The following is a 22517-nucleotide window of genomic DNA, read 5'->3' as shown; positions in this document are numbered from 1 at the left end:
ATCCAAAGGCCCCTTTGTTTATACATTTCTTGCCCGCTATATATACATATTAGTAGCTATATGATGTTGTGGCCCTCCGTTAAGAAATATATCCGTACTCAGAGAGTGTTTAGTTTAGGCAAATATAATGGAACAACTATAAATATTGGCATAGACCACCTTCTTAGCCCACTACCTTTTCTCCCATGCAGCAGACACTCCCACCTTGAACTGTTAACATAGGAACGTTGCTGATTTCAGCACCATGGACAGCCCCAGGATTTTGCTAATTTGAAAACCATGGAACGTTCCATAAATTTGTCAATTTCAGGACAATGGGCAGTGCCCGTCATATTGCGTGCGATAAAGACTTCCCTTCAAATAACTCGTCCAGTCATATTTTGCTAGAAAACGGTGCAAACCCACCCCCGGAAAAAACAATTTCTCCACAGCAGTAGATGGCAGTAAAGTGCCTTGTATCCAATGTGCTATTCTCTAGAGATATCCAGCAAAGAGAAACAAAGTTGCGCTTTCTGTTGTGGATTTTGAGAGGAGCCACAATTTACTTGTCAGCGACACCATCTGTCGTTTCGCTTTTATTTTACAATAAGGATAGCGTTTTTAAGCAGTGTTTACTGTTCTTTTGAATGCAGGTCTATGCAAATTCGATACGCTGTTTTTACTCCAATTCTTTGCAGAACCCAACGTTTTAACTGCGCAATAAATAATACGCGTTTGCAGATGCTGTTTACCCAAACGGTGCCTGGTGCAATATATTTGCTGGCTACGGTTTCCCCTCGACTTGACAGATACATAACACTAGTTAAAGGTAAAGTATAATTATTTGTTATTCCTAAAATGGCTATGTTACATAATGGCACAATATAGTGACCCGGTGTGACTACCCTTTTAAATGGGTCATCGATCCTTGACTGTTAATGCCAGCTTCACCTAGAAACATGACCCTCAGTGGATCAACTTTGCAGTATATCAATAGTGAGGCATAATGTGAGTGTGTATATATATATATATATATATATATATATATATATATATATATATATATATATATATATATATATATATATTTATTTATTTATTTATTGTCACACACACCGGATAAGTGCGGTAAAATGTGTTGTTTTCCAGGGTCAGCCATAGTTGTACGGCACCCCTGGAGCAAATTAGGGTTAAGTGCCTTGCTCAAGGGCACATTGACAGATTTTTCACTTTGTCTGCTCGGGTATTCAAACCAGCGACTTTTTGGTTACTGGCCCAACGCTCTAACCGCTAGGTTACCCGCTGCTCTGTAGATATAAAAGGCTACCAAGAATATTCTGATTGTGTGTAGACTACTCTTTTTAACTACTCGGCATAGTCATTCTTAAATTAACTCTCTGCAGTCTTTTTGGTTCCTCATTAGCCTACAAGATGTCTATGGAACTGGATGTGTTTGTGGGGAACACAACTATCATGGATATGGAAGTCTATCAGCTTTGGTTGGACGGTCTCACCGGTTTGTCTCTATCCTATTTTGTTGAGACTTTGGAATGACATGGCTGTGGTGACACTGCACTGTGTGACAGAGGAATGTATTGAAATCACAGATGCCTACACAATTGAATGGCAATGACCAGACCGTGACATCATTTACATCCTATTGTCTCTCTCCCATCTCTGCCTTGCTCTCCCTCACAGTGAGTGATGCAGTAAAGGTGCGGATGGATGAGGGGGCATTATTGGAGTGTGAGGCGAATCCAGAGGTGCTGACCAGCGATACCATGGACCAGTTTAGAACCTTCCAGATGTGTGAGCGTCTTTTACACTCCCCCACCAAACTGGGCAGTCAGCTGCTGTATCAGATCCCTGCACAAAACCAGATAATTCTCATTGAAAGGTGTGTGTTCAATTCCATAAATTGTTTTTGTTCCCAAAGCCAAGGGCAATTTGTGTGGAAACTTAGAAATAGACACAGGGCCAGTAGTGGTTGGTGCCATTCAAGATTAGGGAGGATTATTTGTCTGTCATTTATATTCCATTCACCCAGCTCAATGTAAGTAACATTGATAGGTTCAGGCTACTGATACAAACATTTTCCCTATACCCATCATGAGGTTGCTACAACCTAGCCTAAAAATGACATATAGGTGCACAGGTCGAGAGACACATAGAATAAGCAAGGTGACAGACAGAGACTCATTCAATACTGCTTCTAGCTGATCTGGGGTGTAATCATTAATCCAAACAGTTATTGGACAAATTCAGGTAGTTCCCTCCCAGTTTCCTTCCATTTAAGACATGTTTTACAACATAATCGGCAGAATGAATACACCCCTGATCACACACAGTTCGCTTTCAAAGCAGCCACATACAGCATCATCACTTTGCTCATTGTATAATTCCTTCTCGCATCTATGTACTCTCCTCTCACCTTTTCCCTTAGTTTGTGGACTTTAGGGCACAACTCAACAGCTGTCTGTGTGACCAGGTGCAAAAAACTCTCCAAGCCAAGCCTTCATACCATGTCCGCTAAAAGCTAAACAGTCTACATCGTTGTCAATACATTAACGTTATAGTCAAAAAACTAGAACTAACACATTAGTTAATCCACAATCCAATCCATGTGTACAATCACGCAGTACAGTGTAATGTTACAGCTAGCAGTTTAGTAGTTACACTGGCAGGCCCCGTTGGCAATAAATTAATACAATCAAAAGCTTACCTTGATTGGAAGAGTTGTCGTGTTGGATATTCTAAGCCAGCTAGCTAACATAAATAGCATTCCTCTCTGTTTGAGTCAGGTTGTTGAGTAGGCTAAATTAGCCGCATTAGCTAAGGAAGTGAAAGGTAAATGAAGAAGAAAAAAACACTGAAATATAGCTACAGTATATCTCTCCCTCTCTCTCTTTATTTATTTCTCTCTCTCCTGCTTGTCCTTCATTGTTTGTTTAAGAAATTAATTTGTTCAAAACTGTTCAGCTATTGTATTTTTCTCTTTGAGTCAACTACTCACCACAGCTAGCTAGCTGTAGCTTATGCTTTCAGTACTAGATTCATTACTCTGATCCTTTGATTGGATGGACAACATGTCAGTTCATGCTGCAAGAGCTCTGAAAGGTTTGAGGACATCCTCTGGATGTTAGGTGTATAAAATCGAGCACACAGCCATGCAATCTCCATAGACAAACATTGACAGTAGAATGTCCCGTAATGAAGAGTTCAGTGTCTTTCAGCGTGGCACCGTCATAGTACACCACCGTTTCAACAAATCCGTTCATCAAATGTCTGCCCTGCTAGAGCTGCCCCGTCAGCTGAAAGTGCTGTTATTGTGAAGTGGAAATGTGGAGGAGCAACAACGGTTCAGCCGCGAAGTGGTAGGCCACACAAGCTCACAGAACGGGACCGCCGAGTGCTGAAGCGCGTAAAAATCATCTGTCCTCGGTTGCAACACTCACTACCGAGTTCCAAACTGCCTCTGGAAGCAACATCAGCACAATAACTGTTCATCAGGGACTTCATTAAATGGGTTTCCATGGCCAAGCAACTGCACACAAGCCTAAGATTACCATGCACAATGCCAAGGGTTGGCTGGAGTGGTGTAAATCTTGCCCGCCATTGGACTGTGGAGCAGTGGAAACGTGTACTCTGGAGTGATGAATCACGATTCACCATCTGGCAGTCTGACGGACGAATCTGGGTTCGGTGGATGCCAGGAGAATGCATAGTACCAACTGTAAGGTTTGGTGGATGAGGAATAATGTTCTGGGGCTGTTTTTCATAGTTCGGGCTAGGCCCCTTAGTTCCAGTGAAGGGAAATCTTAACACTACAGCATACAATGACATTCTAGATGATTTTGTACTTCCAACTTTGTGCTTCTAACAGTTTGGGGAAGGCCCTATCCTGTTTCACCATGACAATTCCCCCGTGCACAAAGTAAGGTCCACACAGAAATGGTTTGTTGAGATCAGTGTGGAAGAACTTGACTGGCCTGCACAGAGTCCTGACCTCAATCCCATCAAGCACCTTTGGGATGAATTGGAACACCGACTGCAAGCCAGGCCTAATCACCCAACATCCGTGTCCAACCTCACTAATGCTCTTGATGTTGAATGGAAGCAAGTCCCCCAGAAATGTTCCAACATCTAGTGGAAAGCCTTCCCAGAAGAGTGGAGGCTGTTATCACAGCAAAGGGGGAGAAACTCCATATTAATGCCCATGATTTTGGATGTTGTTCAACGAGCAGGTGTCCTTTGGTCATGTAGTGTAACTACTGAGAACCATGAGCCTCCTAGGGTTTGTATTGAAGTCAACTAGCTGTCCTCCATCTACACCATGGTGCTACCCCAGAGAGTGCTGTTGAGGCTACTTAAGACCTTCATTGCAAAATAGTGTGTTTTAATCAGTTATTTGATGAGGTGTGAATATATTTAGTATAGTTTTATCCAAAAAGGATAACTTTTATGTTTCTCTATTTTTATGAAATTCCCTTAGTAGGATGATCCTCCCCTTCTTTCTCTGAGGAACCTCCACTGCTCAGGACCATATGCAAATCCAAATAGTGTGTGTGTGTGCGTATTAGCCCTTCCTCCCCATGTTTTAGAGCTAACCAGTGTGTTGTTTGTTTCTGCAGGTACTATGAATTTGACAGTGTGTTTGCCAGAGAGGTGCTGGGGAAAAAGCTCTCCAAAGGGACCAAAAAGGACTTGGATGACATCAGCTGTAAAACGGGGATCACACTGAAGAGCTGCAGGAGACAGGTGAGACTAACACAAACACCACACTCATTGAGAAGGGGCTACATTAATATAGCGTGACTCCTGACTGTATTAACACACAACTCCCAGCTTGAGAAGAACCTGTCACTCAAGAGCAGCTTAAATGCAAAAGGACAGGACAGGACCTTACCTGGACAGCACTGCTCTGTAATTGAATTATCTGTCCAGTTTAAGCACTGTCATGCAGAGGGATTTGCCTGCCAACCGTGGGGCTTTTATAGTGAGGTCATGATCAGAAATACAATATATAGAGCATATCTCTGTCTCTGTATGTCTGTCTGTCTGTCTGTCTGTCCCTTTGTCCGTCTTACTGTCTTTCTCTCCAGTTTGACAATTTCAAGCGGGTGTTCAAAGTGGTGGAGGAGCTCAAGGGCCCACTAGTGGAGAACATACAGCGTCACTTCTTGCTCTCCGACACACTGGCAAGGTGGATACAAGAACAGAGTGGGAGGAATAAGGAAGGAGAAACAGAAATAGTGTAGCGAAATAAATCTGTCAACCATAACTCTAGTAATATTTATATATTCACAGGGAATAGCATACATGCGTCTTTGTTTGTAGACATTGACTTAATGGTTTATAGAATGATGGATGAAAAAAGGATAATTGCCTGTGATAGTTTCCTTGGGTTCAGGCCCTCCAACCTACAGTGCCTCCCTCTCACTTTTTTCTCTATCCCTGCAGGGACTATGCTGCCATTGTGTTTTTTGCAAACAGCCGCTTTGAGACAGGAAAGAGGAAGCTGCAGTACCTCTCATTCCAAGACTTTGCCTTCTGTGCAGGCCAGCTCATCAGTTACTGGACAATAGGAGCAATGGGTAAGATGCATCACTTTGACCAGTCACTGATGGCACAATGCAGCTAAATGTAGAACACAATGTAAAGAAGTCAGTCCCGGGGGAAACAAATCATAACGTATAAATAATTATTTGAACCCAAAGCTCTTGTCAAAAACAGTTTTATTTGGCCCGTGGAAGTAGTTACGTTATGACAGGGGTCTACAACAGATCGATTGCGAGCTACCAGTAGCTTATGAGTAGCTCGCCAAACAATTCTGTGTTCCACCGCAAACTGTCATAACGTATCGGACACCGCAAGCTTCCAGCTACTATCTAACATAGAACCCCTGGTTAGCCACTATTGGCTTAAAAAGCCAAACCTAACACAATATCTGACCAATTCCATCAATATTTCCCCTTTAGGTCTGTGTGGTGCCGGCATTTGTCAATCACTCCTTTTGTAGCCAGTAGTGATGGCTCGTTCGCAAACAGCTTTTTTGAACAGCTGTTTTTGGTGAACGCCAGAAGCCGAATCACATATGTGAAAAATAAGTTAATTTGGCTCTCTGATTTGCATACTTTTACTATTTGAGCTCCAGACATCGATTATCTGCAGATCAATTCTATAACCGTTCTCTGAAGATGCTAAATCCTCAGTGCATAACAATATAATGAGGAGAGAGCCTCATTGTGGTTCACACTATTTTTTTCAGTGCGTAAAATGTTATCTTACTTTTTGTTTTGCAGGCCATCTAATAATTAGGTCAGGTTAACATTTATTTGAACTCACATTTCACAATATGACATAATGCTAGGCAACGTTTTATGCTTCAAATTAGAGATATTAAAGCCGTTTGGGAGCCAAATGAATGGCTATTTTAAGTGAACGAAGTCAAACTATCGGGCTTTCAGAAAAGACTCGAAATGCCCATCCATAGTAGCCAGTTGACGTGATAACCATCTTGTGGTTTGACAGAAATACTTAACATTTATTTCAGAAGGTTTTGTGTAAACTGCGAAATAGGCTTACCTGGCAGAGGTATGTCATGAGTAAGTACTGTATATTATTTGCAAACTTTGCCATGAAATGAGCAGCAGTAGTACAGAACCATCGCTAGACCGGCATATTAGACTGCACACTAGATGTGCAATTAAATTAAAGGGCCAGATGCGCATTTAAAGGGGAATTAGACTCACAAATCTAAATATGTTAGTTTTCTTCAAGACCCCCACAAAATGGTATTATGTTGTGATTTAAGCATTGACATCAACGCAGAACATCCAATGTCGTTGTTTCTCTATGAACAATTGTAATGTTGAGAGTGAAAATCCCCAAAAATCCAAAACCAGGAAAATACACAACTGAATTTGGGGGGGAAAAAATAGATTTTATAGGGACCCCCTTAGTTTTTTGTTAACCATTATTTTACCAGGTATTATGACAGAGAACATAGTGCACTACTTTATCTTGTTCAATTTTCTCCCGAGCGGCACAGCAGTCTAAGAGGCGCCACTACAGTCCCTGGTTCAAATCCTAGTTAACTTGCCTAATTAAATAAAGGTTAAATAAAAAATGAAAATAATAATAAAAATAAGGACCCCAGAAAGAATTGCAGGGGAAATGAGGAAATTGTTATTTTTTTTTTAAGTTAGAGAGAAATGAGTAGCTCACATTATTTTTTTATTTTAAGTAGCTCTCATGCAAAAAAAAAAAAAGGTTGGAGACTCCCGCTTTATGAGGTATCAGCGCTGGACATACTTGGCTTTCTAGCACCATATCCCATTCATTTTCCCCTCTCTCTTCACAGATAGCATGATGGAGGATATGGATGTTGACCTGGAGAAAGAGTTTCTGAATGAACTGAAAGATCTCAAGGTTTTGGTTAATGACAAAGACATGATGGACCAACATAAAATGTAGGATGGGTGTAACCACGTGTATGAAAATGCTTGTGTGGGTTAATGTTGAGTTCTAAAAACAATTCAGCCGTTGATGTCTTTGCTGGTCCCCCTCTTGACTCCTTTTCTCTCCTCTCCTCGCTCTCTTAGCCTGGTGTGTGCTGCTCTGCGGGGAAAGATCAAAGTCTACAAGTTGATGGAGGTTAACTTCAAAGTGAGCAACTAACTGATAATTGCTATTACTAATGTGTATAGAGACTAAGAAATGCACATAGAGTTGGAGTGGGTTTTAACCAGAGGTGAGGTACAATATTGCCAATGCATGAAAAATAGTTAATTTCAATTCAAAGTATCTAAATTATGATGAATTAATAAGTTAAAGTAAAATATATCAAAGCTATATGAAACTAGTGTAATAGGTATCAAATAGTCTAACATTTCAGACTTGGGTTCCTATTCAGATTGAAATGAACATCCCACATCCCTCCCCCCACTGAAACAAGACAAAATGGAAGGAATTTGATAGGTTGTAAGAATGTATTTTTACTCTTTTCTATCTCACTCTCTCTGAACACAGAATCTTTCTAGAGCCCTGGTAAACCTTGCATCAAAACTTACACATACCAAAGATGTCAGAGATTTATTCATCGACCTTGTGGAGAAGGTACACCCCTAATAGCCAATCAACGTGTTATGACATACAGTACCAGTCAAAAGTTTGGACACACCTACTCATTCAAGGGTTTTTCTTTATTTTTACTATTTTCTACATTGTATAATAATAGTGAAGACATCAAAACACTGAAATAACACATATGGAATCATGTAGTAACCAAAAGTTGTTAAACAAATCAAAATAAATGTTATATTTGAGATTATTCAAAGTAGCTACCCTTTGCCTGTCACGATCGTCATAATGATTGGACCAAGGCGCAGCATGCGTAGAGTTCCACATATTTTAATTAGAAACTCACCAAAAAGCATAAACGAAACGTGAAGCTACTGGTGTGCACACAGGCAACTATCTGTAGACAAGATCCCACAAACTAAAAGTGGAAAAAAGGCTGCCTAAGTATGATCCCCAATCAGAGACAACGATAGACAGCTGCCTCTGATTGTGAACCATACCCGGCCTACAAAGAAATAGAAAAACCAGAATGCACATGGAAATAATAAACTAGAACACCCCCCAGACACGCCCTGACCTACTCCACCATAGCAAATAAAGGCTTTTTATGGTCAGGACGTGACAGTACTACCTACCCCCCCCCTCCCCCAAAGGTGCGGACTCTGGACGCAAAACCTGAAACCAAAAGGGAGGGTTAGGGGGGGTGTCTATTGTCGTTGGCGGCTCCGGTGCGGGGCGAAGTACCCACTCCGCTCGCAGATACGACGTCTTCCTCCATGGCGGCTCTGGTGCGGGGATCATCGCCGGAGGCACCGGACCGTGTTTCGTCGCCGAAGGCTTGGGACCATAGGTCGTCGCAGGAGGCTCTGGACTGAGAACCCCTGTTGAAAGGCTCCGGACCACCGACTGTCGCTGGAGGTTCCGGACCGCCGCTGGAGGCTCCGGATCGCCGCTGGAGGCGCCGGACCGCCGCTGGAGGCTCCGGACCGCCGACCGCCGCTGGAGGTTCCGGACCGCCGACCGCCGCTGGAGGTTCCGGACTGCCGACCGCCGCTGGAGGTTCCCGACCGCCGCTGGAGGTTCCGGACCGTCGATGGAGGCTCCAGACCGCCGATCGTCGCTGGATGTACCGTCGCTGGAGGTACCGTCGCTGGAGGTTCCGGACCGCCGACCGTCGCTGGAGGGACCGGACCGCCGACCGTCGCTGGAGGCTCCGGACTGCCGCTGGAGGCTCCGGACCGCCGACCGCCGCTGGAGGCTCCGGACCGCCGACCGTCGCTGGAGGTTCCGGACCGCCGACCGTCGCTGGATGTACCGTCGCTGGAGGTTCCGGACCGCCGCTGGAGGCTCCGGACCGCCGCTGGAGGCTCCGGGGCTCCGGACCGCCGCTGGAGGCTCCGGACCGCCGCTGGAGGCTCCGGCGGCCGCTGGAGGTTCCGGACCGTCGATGGAGGCTCCGGACCGCCGACCGTCGCTGGATGTACCATCGCTGGAGGTACCGTCGCTGGAGGTTCCGGACCGCCGACCGTTGCTGGAGGTTCCGGACCTCCGACCGTCGCCGTTGCTCCTCCTTCTCTGCCTGCGTCCATGGCAGGGTCTTGTCCCCTGCCATAACGTCCTCCCATGTCCATGATGTCCTCCACTCACTTTTCTCCCGGGCCCAGGATCCCTGCTCCTCCTGACCACTCCTGACCACGCTGCTTGGTCCTTTGGTGGTGGGATCTTCTGTCATAATGAGCGGACCAAGGTGCAGCGTGGTAGGCGTACATTTTCCTTTATTAAATGTACACCAAACAAAATACCAAACGAAACGTAAAGCTACAGAGTTGCCTGTGTGCACACATCTGTAGACAAGATCCCACAAAGCACAATGGCTGCCTAAATATGATCCCCAATCAGAGACAACGATAAACAGCTGTCTCTGATTGGGAACCATACCAGGCCAACATAAACCATTAATCACCGAGATGACCCACCCTAGTCACTATCACGCCCCAACCAACACAGAGAATAAACAGCTCTCTATGGTCAGGCTGTGACATTGCCTTGATGACACACACTTGCCATTCTATCAACCAGCTTTTCCAATGCCAACAGTCTATGATTTTAAAAAATGTTTATATTATATATATATATATATATATATAATATAAACATTTTTTTAAATCATAGACTGTATATATATATATATATATATATATATATTTACCCCTTTTTCTCCCCAATTGGTAGTTACAGTCTTGTCTCATTGCTGCAACTCCCGTATGGACTCGGGAGAGGCGAAGGTCGAGAGCCATGCGTCCTCCGAAACACGACCCAACCAAGCCGCACCACTTCTCGACACAATGCCCACTTAATCCGGAAGCCAGCCACACCAATGTGTCGGAGGAAGCACCTGGCGACCGTGTCATCATGCATGCGCCCGGCCCGCCACAGGATTCGCTAGAGCTCGATGGAAAAAGCCGGCCAAACCTTCCCCTACACTGGACGATGCTGGGCCAATTGTGCGCCGCTCCATGGATCTACCGGTCGCGGCCGGCTGCGACAGAGCCTGGACTCGAACCAGGATCTCTTGTGGCACAGCTAGCAACTGTGATGCAGTGCTTTAGACCACTGCGCCACTTGGGACAGTCTTGAAGGAGTTCCCACATATGCTGAGCACTTGTTGGCTGCTTTTCCTTCACTCTACTGTCCAACTAATCCCAAACCATCTCAATTGGGTTGAGGTCGGGTGATTGTGGAAGCCAGGTCATCTGATGCAGCACTCCATCACTCTCCTTGGTCAAATAGGCCTTACACAGCCTGGAGGTGTGTTGGATCATTGTCCTGTTGAAAAATAAATGATAGTCCCGCTAAGTGCAAACCAGATGGGATGGTGTATTGCTGCAGAATGCTGTGATAACCATGCTAGTTAAGTGTGCATTGAATTCTAAATAAATCACTGAGTGTCACCAGCAAAGCACTCACACACCATTACACCTCCTCCTCCATGCTTCACCGGGGGAACCACACATGCAGAGATCATCCGTTCACCTACTCTGCGTCTCACAAAGACACGGTGGTTGGAACCAAAAATCTCAAATTTAAGACAGATTTCCACCGGTCTAATGCCCATTGACTGTGTTTCTTGGCCCAAGCAAGCCTCTTCTTCTTATTGGTGTCCTTTAGTAGTGGTTTATTTGCAGAAATGAAGGCCTGATTGATTCACGCAGTCTCCTCTGAACAGTTGATGTTGAGATGTGTCTGTTACTTGAACTCTGTGAATTTATTTGGGCTGCAATCTGAGGTGCAGCTAACTCTAATGATCTTATCCTCTGCAGCAGAGGTAACTCTGGGTCTTCCTTTCCTGTGGTGGTCCTCGTGAGAGCCAGTTTCGTCATAGCGCTTGATGGGTTTTTGCGACTGCACTTGAAGAAACATTCAAAGTTCTTGAAATGTTCTGGATTGACTGACCTTCATGTCTTAAAGTAATGACGGACTGTCATTTCTCTTTGCTTATTTGAGCTGTTCTTGACATAATATGGACTTCGTCTTTTACCAAATAGGACTATCTTCTGTATACCACCCCTACCTTGTCTGACACAACTGATTGGCTCAAACGCATTAAGAGGAAAGAAATTCCACAAATTAACTTTTAACAAGGCACACCTGTTAATTGAAATGCATTCCAGGTGGCTATCCCATGAAGCTGGTTGAGAGATGCTAAGTGTTCAAAGCTGTCATCAAGGCAAAGGGTGGCTACTTCGAAGAATCTCAAATATAAAATATATTTTGATTGGTTTAACACTTTTTTGGTTACTACATGATTCTATATGTGTTATTTCATAGTTTTGATGTCTTCACTATTATTATACAATGTAGAAAATAGAAAAAAAATAAAGAAAAACCCTTGAATGAGTAGGCGTGTCCAAACTTTTGACTGGTACTGTATGTGACAATTCCTCTTTTAAGATGTTTCTAAATCTTGTTTGTTGTGAATTCCGCTGTTTGGCATTATAGATTGTAGAAACAAATTAGACATACTTCATAGCCATCTTTACGATCATATCTGGCAATGTATTGATGTAGTTTTATTGGTTAAATCTTGTTGGTATAGTATTCAGTTTGACCTTTCTGTGGAATAGATTCTGTGTCTACTGCCCTGATACTGACTATCATCCTATGACTAAGTTGCTTTTCCCCTGTCCTGATAAGATTGAGAAATCTCTGCTAACAGCCTTATGTCCTCCTCCTCTTCTCCTAGTTCATAGAGCCATGTCGATATGATAGATGGACAGTGGCAGAGATCACACTCTTCCTCACTCACTACACCAATGCCGCTCACTGTCTTGGCACGTTCAGGTTAGTGTGTGTGTGTGTGTGTTTATACAGTCATCAATGTTGTCGTAATACTTCATCTCTTCTCTCTTCAGGCACCAGATGATTTGGGACAGATACATGGGCGTCATCAAAAGCTGTATCCTCCAAATGTACCATGAATAGGTAGATCCCTGGTTTGGACCTCCTCTCCTGATTGAGCTGTATCACAGGAGGCTGCTGAGGGGAGGATGGCTCATAATAATGGAATAGAGTGAATGGTATCAAACACGTGGAAACCATTTATTTGATGTGTTCAATACCAATCCATTTATTCCATTCCAGCCATTACTTATAGCCTATCCTCCCCAATTAAGGTTCCACCGGCCGCCTGTGATCTGTATTGATCTTACTGTGAATCTGTCTTCCCTCTGGCATTTTTTCGTAACTACCTCAGCCCAGTGCAGTCCACTTCTCCACCTCTCCCTGATCAAAGTGAACTATCTGTCTCCATCTCCTTCTATCTCTTCAGTCAGTCCCCCTGTAAATATACTGAATGAACTGAATACTTTTCTGATATGTAAATTGTGACTTAAATGAAGTAAACATATTTGTTTTAGAAAGATGTTTCAACTGTTTGGTATATGTTTGTGAAAATGTGAGGGTGTGTGTGTCTTAGTCCATGTGTGTGTGTTTTAAGGGGGTGGGTTAGCAGCAGGGGGCTACAGTTGGTCAGGGTTGTCTCGGAGGGGGATTCGGGTCTGAACTGAGACTTTACTGCCCTATAAAACCCCTTCACTAGGACAGCTGTCCTGCCCCGTTCCTGCCAAATGGTCATAGAAATTACCTTGACAAAGTGTCCCCATTTTCCTAATGATAACTTGGACTTAAGGAATGGAATCACAGTTTATTTTCCAATGCATAAAGGCATTTGCACTCTGGTGCAATACAGGGATTTCTCATGTTGAACATGAGCACACTTGTGTGTATGCTGTAGAAACAGTGGCCTGCTGTCTTTAACTGTTGAACCTTGTTTCTTTGTGTCTGCTCATTAACTTGTCTCCACATTCCTCTGGGCCCCCCTTCTTCCCAGACAGTAAATATCCAACTGTGTCAGAAGGAGATTAAGAGGGAGCAGGGGAGGGCAGGGATGGATGGCACTCAGAGGTAGAGAGGGAGCGGAGGAAGAGTGATAAGTTAAGGACTGGGTTTGATTGAATCCAGGTATGTCCTTTCCTCTAGAGTGCAGGGTTGGTTTTTCATGTCACTATTGTCCCTGCATGGTTGATTAATGGATGTTGAATTTGGGCTGCAGACCAGGAATTTGAATCCCAGATAGAGAGAGGAATAGACAGAGGACATGGCAAAACAAGAGGCTGAAGGAGGATAATGCTCAGGGCTGTGCAGCAAGGATGTGGCTCAGGGGGTAAGAATGGGCTGTCTTTCCCCCTTTCCTTTCTCTTGCCCAGCCCCTTTTTTTCTCCCCAAACACTTTGTTTCACAAACACACTTTCACACTGCTTCACATACACATTTTCATACTGCCGCAATCCACTGCTCTACTTGTAGGACAGACACCTAAAAGACAGGACCTGTAAATCACTAAGAAAAAAAGAGGAGAGAGAAAGTGAGGAAGAGACAGCCCACGAAGCTGTACTATAGCCCTGCATCTTGACAAAGATTTTCTGTTAGCATAAACTGTGAAAGGGTGTCAAGGACTTACAACATGATACAAGTGAACAGAACTGTGGACTAGAGGAAGACTGATCAGTGAGTAATCTTAGATTTTTTAAATGTTATTGTATTTATGAATGTAGAATGTAAAAACAAACATGCAATACATTCCATAGAAAGACAGTACTGTAGGTTGTAACGTCATTCTTCCTTCATTCTTCCCTTGAACCTGCTGTAGTACAAATATAGGATCTTAATTTGAGCCAGTTTGATACAGCAGGAAAATAATCATGCAGCAACAGGAAATGTAAATTATTATGTGAATTATAATTAATGGACACGTTTGCAAGGGTTGATACATTTTTTTGTAAATCAAGTCTGACATTTGGAAGTGGAAATTACAATCTTCAGAAGCCTATTTAAACCTCAAATACACTACAAGTTAAACATGTTCTGCATTGCAGGAAAATTCTCTTCGACAGGGTGATCAAAGAAAGATCCTATGTTGTTTTCTGCCATTTTATTTTTTGGCTTTGAGGATAAAATGTACTGTGTAGTTCTGCAGTGCAAGTTTTATTGAAATGATTGATCAATTGCTAAATATAAGCTATTCTTAAAACCTGTTACTGCAGTGGGCTAAATCCGGATCACACAGAGGGATTCTTGGTAGTCTTAAAACAAATCTACTTTGAAACAAAAGTGTACACCTCACACATATGGTTATGGGCTTACAAAAAATAAGATACCTGTACCATGTTGAAATGTATTACATTTTGAGTTTGCATCCCAATATTAGACTTTATGTACATCACAGAAGACTGAAATATAACAAAACTGTTTGACATAGAAACAGCAGATTTTTGACAGTTAATTCATAAAGAATCTTTTTTTTTTAATGAAATGATGACAAATGTTAACAACGTTCCATCCACGAGGACACTAGATGGCGCTTTTGCTCATTGACTACAGAAAAGGGATCTGTCAACCAACTTAAACCCTCCTGAAAGAGAAGGCTCATCTGTTAATCTTGTCACCTGCCAAGCTTTAGGGCCAAGAATGGCCACAACAAACAGGTGTACATTTCCACATTTGATTTTGGGATGGATATTAATATTAAGCTCAAGTCTGTTTTACATTATTGCACATAAATAAAACCTCTGGAAAAATGTATCATGGACTAATAAAAGCTTATGCACAGCTGTGAGCTGAATCCATTTATGCATAGCTTCATGTGGTGTCTGTATACCTGCACCTGTGCCCTCCCAGGCCATTGAGGTCATATCTGTGGCACCATTAGTCTCTATGGTAGTGTGGAATTTAGGAAAGGAGTTCACAGCCCTCTTGGAGCCAGCCTAATTGCTTTAATCTCTGAGTGGTGATGTGGTTATTTGCCAATATCAGCACGTGTCTGACTGGATATGGTGGTTCAGTCTCATTTATACTGAAGTGAAAACAGAGGACTTCATGGTATGTGGCAAGATATGAAATACCGATTCAAACCATTGTAATTGTGTGACACATTTTCTTTGAAAGGCTCGTTTGACCAGAAGCACACATTGTTCTACTTGTGCAGTACATGACTCAAGCATGAGACCATAGGGCAGTCTACTCTGTCTTCCAGTGTGACCGTTGGTGTCGCAGGATGAAAAACATGGGCCTAAACTAAGCTATTTGACATAATGCTGTCGTGTTCAGGTCACCACATGGAAAACAACCCATCCACAGTCTGAACTGGGATACATGCACACATGATATACAAATACTAAGTATCACTTGTGCTATCACTTTGTGCCATTGTCAAACGTAATTTCTCTCTCTTGTCTTTCTCACAGATTCTGGAATATCACCTTGCTTCCCCTCCTGTGTTGTTGGTCTTTGCCCGTACATTAATGTACTACTGACTCAGGTGTATGTGTGTCATTGTGATCGAGTGACTCCACAGCATTTGTTTGTCTGTCTGCTACCTGCTCTCTGTTTGTTTGTTTGTTTGTGTGTGTTTTATGTGTAGTATGCGGAGAACATTTGTGTTGTTATGCGTGTGTGTGAGTTTGTCCCTCTTCCACCATACAAAGTCTCAATCGCCTCCTGAAGGTGACAGCCTCACGGTAAGGATGAGTCAGTCTTCACTTCTCCTCTTACTGCTTATTACTTTTCCATTGCGCAGTTTTTCATTCTGTCTCTTCTAAAAGCCACTTTATGACTCTCTCCCAGCAACATGTACACCTCTCGATAACAATGCTCATTCCCCATGTACCTGAGTCAGTCCCTCTTCTAATATTGTAAATGTGCATGCATGCTCTGGCACTTTAGTGCATACAGTCAACACTGCAACCTCTCTCTCTCTCTCTCTCTCTCTCTCTCTCTCTCTCTCTCTCTCAGGAGTGCACAGATGGTTATGAGTGGGATGTTGGGAGTCAGCATTGTAAAGGTGGGTGGATTAATTTGGTTGTAATGTTAGAGAGAGTGATGTGTGAGAAAGTTATGTCACTGTGCTTATGATCTGATGGTGTCACAGCCAAAATATCATGGTAAATAAGCTTCCTTTGTCAGTTCTATTCATCACCAAACCTCATTTGAGTTTTTTTTACTCCTCACATGTTTGCACTTTCACACATTCCTCCTCATCTCTTGATCTCTCCATCTCCTTAATTTGCCTTTCACTAATTTTCTCTCTTACCTCATCTCTCAGATATCAATGAGTGTCAGACCATTGTGGAGGCCTGCCATGGGGAGATGAAGTGTTTTAACCACTATGGTGGTTACCTGTGTCTCCCACGCTCTGCCTCTGTCATCACCGCCCCTGAACCATCCAGCCAATCAGTGGCCATCCTGCCGGTGGAGTCCAACGAGGCCTTCAGCCCCTGTCCTGTAGGCTATGATGCCCAGGGGGAGGGCTGTGTAGGTAAGACCCAAAGAAAGGGCTGTGTAGGTAAGACCCAAAGAAAGGGCTGTGTTGGTAAGGCCCAGGGGAGGGCTGTGTAGGTGAGGCCCTGGGGGAAGGCTGTGTAGGTGAGGCCAAGGGGGAGGCTGTGTAGGTGAGGCCAAATGGGAGGGCTGTGTAGGTGAGGCCAAATGGGAGGGCTGTGTAGGTGAGGCCCTGGGGGAAGGCTGTGTAGGTGAGCCCCTAGGGGAAGGCTGTGTAGGTGAGGCCCTGGGGAAAGGCTGTGTAGGTGAGGCCCTGGGGGAAGGCTGTGTAGGTGAGGCCAAGGGGGAGGGCTGTGTATGTATGGCCCAAGGGAAGGGCTGTGTTGGTGAGGCCAAATGGGAAGGCTGTGTAGGTAAGGCCCAGTGGGAAGGCTGTGTAGGTGATGGCCAAGGGGAGGGCTGTGTAGGTAAAGCCAAGGGGGAGGGCTGTGTGGGCAAGGCCAGGGGGAGGGATGTTTGGGTGAGTCACAAGCCTGGACAGAGACTGGGAAGGCTGGCCATAAGTGTTGAGTGGGAGAAGGGACAGTGTGAGTGTGTATGTGTTGGTTTGTTTTATGGAGCACTGTGAGTAAGAGCAGGGATCAGGGTGGAATGATTCACTATGAACACCTCGCCTGCCCTCTTTGTTCTACTGAGTCAAAAGTTACAGTGTGTGTGTGTGTGTGTGTGTGTGTGTGTGTGTGTGTGTGTGTGTGTGTGTGTGTGTGTGTGTGTGTGTTTTCAGACATGGACGAGTGTGTACTCGATCTTCATGACTGCCAGCCCAGCCAGCAGTGCGTTAACACTGTGGGCACCTACAGCTGCCAGTGTCCAGATGGATACAGTAACATTGGTATTGAGTGTGTGGGTGAGACAGCATTATCTACCTCACGTTTCACTTTCTTTATTCCTCTGAGGCTTTTTACTTTGTTTGTTTTCCATCCTCTCCTCTTCTCCCCTACGCAACCTCAGAATCTTTCATCCTCTCGTTCATCCTCTCCTTGCAGATATTGATGAGTGTAGATACAGGTACTGTCAGCATCGCTGTGTAAACGTACCTGGCTCTTTCTCCTGTGAGTGTGAGCCTGGGTTTCAGTTGGCTGGAAACAACCGTTCATGTGTGGGTAAGTCCCTTTACATGAGTAAAGCTGGCAGAAACTCAGCTGAAATCCAAACTTCAAACACTAAACTAGAATTCATTACCTCACAATATATCTGATGATGGTTACTGTTTGTTCTTCTTCTCTGCCTGCTGGTCTCTCCCTCACCCTACTACAACATAACCCTAACCCTACAACATCCAATATCCAACTCAAGATGTGAATGAGTGTGAGATGGGCGCCCCCTGTCAGCAGAAATGTTACAACACATATGGCACCTTTCTTTGTCGCTGTGAACCGGGCTACGAACTGGGACCAGACGGACACTCGTGCAATGGTAAAGGGTCTGACTGTCTGTCAGTCTATATTGCTGTAGGGTTTCCAACATAAAAACAAAGAATGCTGAAGGTTATTAAAATCCAGCCCTTCAGTTACATCTGTGCCTTTCCCTGACTATCCTTCTCTCTGTGCAGATGTAGACGAGTGCAGCTACTCCAGTTACATGTGCCAGTTTCAGTGTGTTAACGATCCAGGGAGGTTCTCCTGTATCTGTCCAGAGGGGTACCAGCTACAGGGCACCAGACTCTGCCAAGGTAAACATCCTTAGAATACGCTATTTATAACTGACAAATGTGAGAAGTTATGATATCTCTTTCTCCATGTTCTTCTTTCTCTCCTCTGCCCTCCATCTCTCCCCATCTCCCTCTCTCATTCTCTCCCCCTCTCCAGATGTGAATGAGTGTGAAACAGACATAGACCGGTGTGGAGAGGGCCAGACCTGTATTAACATCCATGGGGGTTATCAGTGCACCGATTCCAACCGCTGTCGAGAGCCCTATGTGCTAACAAGAGCCCTATTGTCTGACAAGTGAGTAGCATCCTCCTCCACACGTTCAGACTCCCAAACATAACCTCACTATCACACAACCTCATATAGTCTAAAAATCCCTCCAAGAAATGACATTTGGACAGCACTAGACAGGTTATTTAACCCCCTCTTCCCTGTCTTTCTAGCCGCTGTGTTTGCCCGGTCATCAAGCCTGAGTGTCGTGACCTCCCCTTCTCCATCGTCCACCGTTACATGAGCATCACCTCAGAGCGCTCTGTCCCCTCAGACATCTTCCAGATCCAGGCCACCCGCATCTACCCTGGAGTCTACAACACCTTCCGCATCCGCTCTGGGGACCACAATGGGGAATTCTACATACGGGTGAGTGGGTGGGAGATACAGGCAGCTCTAGGAGTATCAACTATTTTCTCTCCACTACATGTGTTAACTGTATACCAGTTTCATTCACTACACTACACTCTTATCCACATAGGAGAACTCTTTGAAGAACCCTTTTGGGTTCCAGGTAAAACCCTTTCCACAGAGGGTTCTACATGGAACTCAAAGGGGTTCTACCTGGAGCCAAAAAGGGTTCACCTATGGTGACAGTCAAAGAACCCTTTCGAAACCCTTTTTTCTAAGAGTGAGGAAACACCAACTACTGAATATCCCTGTGTGTTGTAATACTTGGAGTTAAAGGCTACAGTGTTGACTTATGAGTCAGGGTTGGATGCATGTCAAGAAGAAAACAGAATGTCTAGATGTCTGCATATTACACAAAAATACTTACCAAGGCCGAACAGCTAATACTGCCTACTGCAGTAGTAGGGGAACAGAAACGACTGGTTTTGAAGACAGAATACTGAGTTAAAATGATGATTCAGTCCTGCACACTCACACAATGCCACTATACCTCCCTCTATCTTTTCACAGCAAATGAACAACTTCAGTGCTGTGCTGGTCCTGGACCGTGCTGTGACCGGTCCAATAGAGTACACCCTGGATCTGGAGATGGTGTCTGTCAACCCCCTCATCAGCTACCAGACCAGCTCTGCCCTGCGACTGTCTGTCTTTGTAGGACCTTACACCTTCTGAGGAGAGAGATGGAGTAAAGAGAGAGAGCAAGAACAGAAATAGAGAGTGGGAGGGAAATGAAAAGAGGAAAACTGTTGAGGACATGAGACAGAAACATTTCTCAGACTCATTTCTGCTATACTACTATGTATCTTTAAAACAACTGCCCGGGGAAAAGCTAGTTGTGAAAGCATTCTTCCATAATTCTGTGAGTCACCAGACACACATCCTCATGCACATGCACACACACCAGTGGTGGCTGGTGTCACTTTAAATGGGAGGACAGGCTCATTACAATGGCTGGAATTGAATAAATGGAACTGAGTCAAACTCTGTTTTTGATGCTGTTCCATTTATTCCATTCCAGACATTATTCCCTCCCTTTACCAGACTCCTCTGACACACACACAAGGACACACGCATGGCACACTGGGACAGGGTGCATATGGCTGGCACACAGGTATATCGCAATAGTTTAAGACAGTTCAATCAGTAATATTCCCAGACAGTTATATTAACAGATTAACCTATCATCTTGTGTTCACCATAGTTGGTATCTAGCCTCTTCACCATAATTGTAATAGTCTGTTGCTGCACAGAAGACTAGCTAAGTTATATAGAGGGACATTGTTACCAAGGAAATTGATAAAAACATCCTTTCAAGGCTACCATTACAACCCATGTTATACTGTTCTCTTTCTCTCCATCAAGGATGTCGTTTTTTTATTTTTTTACAACTTACGGTTGTTTTGACATGTTACTAAAAATTAAAATTATTGAAACCAACATTTGGATGAATGGTGTTCCTTCTGGTGGCCTTACCTCCTATTCTGCTTAATTAAGGCCCATTAATGGGTTCTTTGCTGACCTTTTTTCAAACTCTTTCTTTCACTCTGTCAAGTTTGCTTTTCAGTACAGACAGATAAATGCATTTACACTACAGTGAATGAAAAGCCATAGAGCGCTATTACAATACAAGGGACACTGTTTCTATATACTACCACATTGGAGTATATTTATATCTGCAGTTACTATAGATTAATATCTTAATGTAAATTGCCAAATTACTGTAACTTTGGGTTTAAATGTCTTTTAAATGTATAGCCTACAGCGTACCAACTTAAAAGTTGGTAAATTGGTTGAGTCAATAAAGTCACGGAAGTTCAGCTGTACAGCCTGAATTTAAAGGCAATGTTCCCGTATCAGTGGAGACGGCATTCATGGTAAATGCTGCAGATGTCGGCTCAATAGGAAATGACCTTTACATTTCTAGCGTGCTCTCTGTAACACTTCAGTGATACAGACTGAATAGAGCCCTCGGTCTCCTTGTCATTTAAACATACTTTATCAACGTGTTCCATTAATGTGGCTAGTTGGTAGAATTTGCATGAGGTCATCAACATGCACAGTCATTTCGTCTAATTTGAACCCAGATGTCAACCAAAAATCAACAATAGGGTTCAAATCAACAATGCAGTCACATATCAACCAAACTTGAATGTTTTTTCTGTAGCTGTGCAAGAGTTCACAGTCATTGAAAAAGTGGTTGACACATGAATGCTCCACTGAGAAATGGATGTTATTCTCCCTTCAACATATTCATGTTCAAATGATTTACATTACTTGAATGCTCCACTGTAGAATTATCCCTTACCTAAGACATAATTCACAGTTATCTGTTACTTAAATAATTATTTTGAGAAATTGATGTTATTCTCGCTTCATCATGTTCTTTTTCACACAAACAACTTTTTCTCAGCTTTTCCACACACACACATAGTGTGGACTGAAGTATCAGTACCTCAATGTCTCCACATAGTGGCAGAAACAACGGAAGCCTGAATCTGACTCACTTGAGTAAAAAACAAGAATATTACAGAATAAATTATTTACTCATACCTTACATTAGAATGGGCAGTGAAGAGTGTGTGTTTGCATGTGAGATCATGTGTGAGTATGTTTTGGTCTGTTGGGCTTTCCTCTGTGCCGTCTTCGGTGTGGGAGCTGAGAGGCAGGAAGTCCAGGCACAGATGTTATGTAGGTGGGCAGGGGAAGAAGCAGATGGGTGTTGGTAGTGGGTAGTACAGGGGGTAATGTTATGGGTGGTGGGTAGTACAGAGGTAATGTTATGGGTGGTGTATTGTACAGGGGGTAATGTTATGGCTGGTAAGTATTAGAGGGGGTAATGTTATGGGTGGTGGGTAATGTTATATGTGGTGAGTAGTACAGGGGGTAATGTTATGGGTTGTGGGTAGTACATGGGGTAATGTTATGGGTGATGGGTGGTACATGGGGTAATGTTATGGGTGGAGGTTCGTCCAGGGGATAATGTTATGGATGTTAGGTAGTACAGGGGTAATGTTATGGGTGGTGGGGAGTACAGGGGGTAATGTTATGTGTGGTGGGTAGTACAGGGGTAATGCTATGGGTGGTGGGTAGTACAGGGGTAATGTTATGGGTGGTGGGTAGTACATGGGTAGTGTTATGGGTGGAGAGTAGTCCAGGGGGTAATGTTATGGGTGGTAGGTAGTACAGGGGTACTGTTATGGGTGATGGGTAGTGCAGGGGGTAATGTTATG

The 22517-nt window shown here is 43.8% G+C and overlaps 2 protein-coding genes across 5 annotated transcripts; both read left to right on the top strand.

Moving 5' to 3' along the window:
• The first annotated feature begins 476 nt into the window (after window positions 1-476).
• LOC139387922 (acidic fibroblast growth factor intracellular-binding protein B-like) lies at window positions 477-13884 on the top strand. 4 transcript variants are annotated; one of them, XM_071134305.1, is made up of 11 exons: window positions 477-808; window positions 1383-1495; window positions 1678-1876; window positions 4611-4737; window positions 5082-5182; window positions 5440-5573; window positions 7343-7451; window positions 7584-7647; window positions 8011-8097; window positions 12305-12402; window positions 12474-13884. In XM_071134305.1, exons 2-11 carry the CDS (start codon window positions 1411-1413, stop codon window positions 12541-12543), a joined length of 1074 nt encoding a protein of 357 aa, XP_070990406.1. In that variant the 5' UTR covers window positions 477-808; window positions 1383-1410; the 3' UTR covers window positions 12544-13884. The 4 variants fall into 4 exon arrangements, with proteins under 4 accessions (XP_070990406.1, XP_070990403.1, XP_070990405.1 ...); XM_071134302.1 differs by having other exon boundaries at window positions 479-808; window positions 1403-1495; XM_071134304.1 differs by lacking the exon at window positions 1383-1495 and having other exon boundaries at window positions 504-808.
• A 2037-nt stretch (window positions 13885-15921) lies between these two features.
• Window positions 15922-20724, top strand: LOC139387921 (EGF-containing fibulin-like extracellular matrix protein 2). Its single transcript, XM_071134301.1, has 10 exons — window positions 15922-16136; window positions 16411-16459; window positions 16721-16933; window positions 17681-17803; window positions 17943-18059; window positions 18253-18372; window positions 18509-18628; window positions 18765-18903; window positions 19050-19245; window positions 19798-20724. The coding sequence occupies exons 1-10, from the start codon at window positions 16032-16034 to the stop codon at window positions 19957-19959; spliced, it is 1344 nt and encodes a 447-aa protein (XP_070990402.1). The 5' UTR covers window positions 15922-16031; the 3' UTR covers window positions 19960-20724.
• The last annotated feature ends 1793 nt before the right edge of the window (window positions 20725-22517 follow it).

This window comes from Oncorhynchus clarkii, chromosome 29 (genome assembly GCF_045791955.1).
Source record: "Oncorhynchus clarkii lewisi isolate Uvic-CL-2024 chromosome 29, UVic_Ocla_1.0, whole genome shotgun sequence".
In the NCBI taxonomy this organism is placed as follows: Eukaryota; Metazoa; Chordata; class Actinopteri; order Salmoniformes; family Salmonidae; genus Oncorhynchus; species Oncorhynchus clarkii.
The sequence above is the reverse complement of the archived record's forward strand: the minus strand, read 5'-3'. Positions and strand labels throughout refer to the sequence as shown.

Excerpts from the sequence above, each read along its gene's own strand:
- LOC139387922 (XM_071134302.1), top strand. The coding sequence starts at position 637 with ATGCAAATTCGATACGCTGTTTTTACTCCAATTCTTTGCAGAACCCAA. Across the intron at positions 5,183-5,439 it reads CTCTCCGACACACTGGCAAG|GGACTATGCTGCCATTGTGT; the intron begins GTGGATACAAGA and ends CTATCCCTGCAG. Across the intron at positions 7,452-7,583 it reads ATGATGGACCAACATAAAAT|CCTGGTGTGTGCTGCTCTGC; the intron begins GTAGGATGGGTG and ends TCGCTCTCTTAG.
- LOC139387921 (XM_071134301.1), top strand. The coding sequence starts at position 16,032 with ATGTGTAGTATGCGGAGAACATTTGTGTTGTTATGCGTGTGTGTGAGT. Across the intron at positions 18,060-18,252 it reads AAACAACCGTTCATGTGTGG|ATGTGAATGAGTGTGAGATG; the intron begins GTAAGTCCCTTT and ends ATCCAACTCAAG. Across the intron at positions 19,246-19,797 it reads ATGGGGAATTCTACATACGG|CAAATGAACAACTTCAGTGC; the intron begins GTGAGTGGGTGG and ends ATCTTTTCACAG.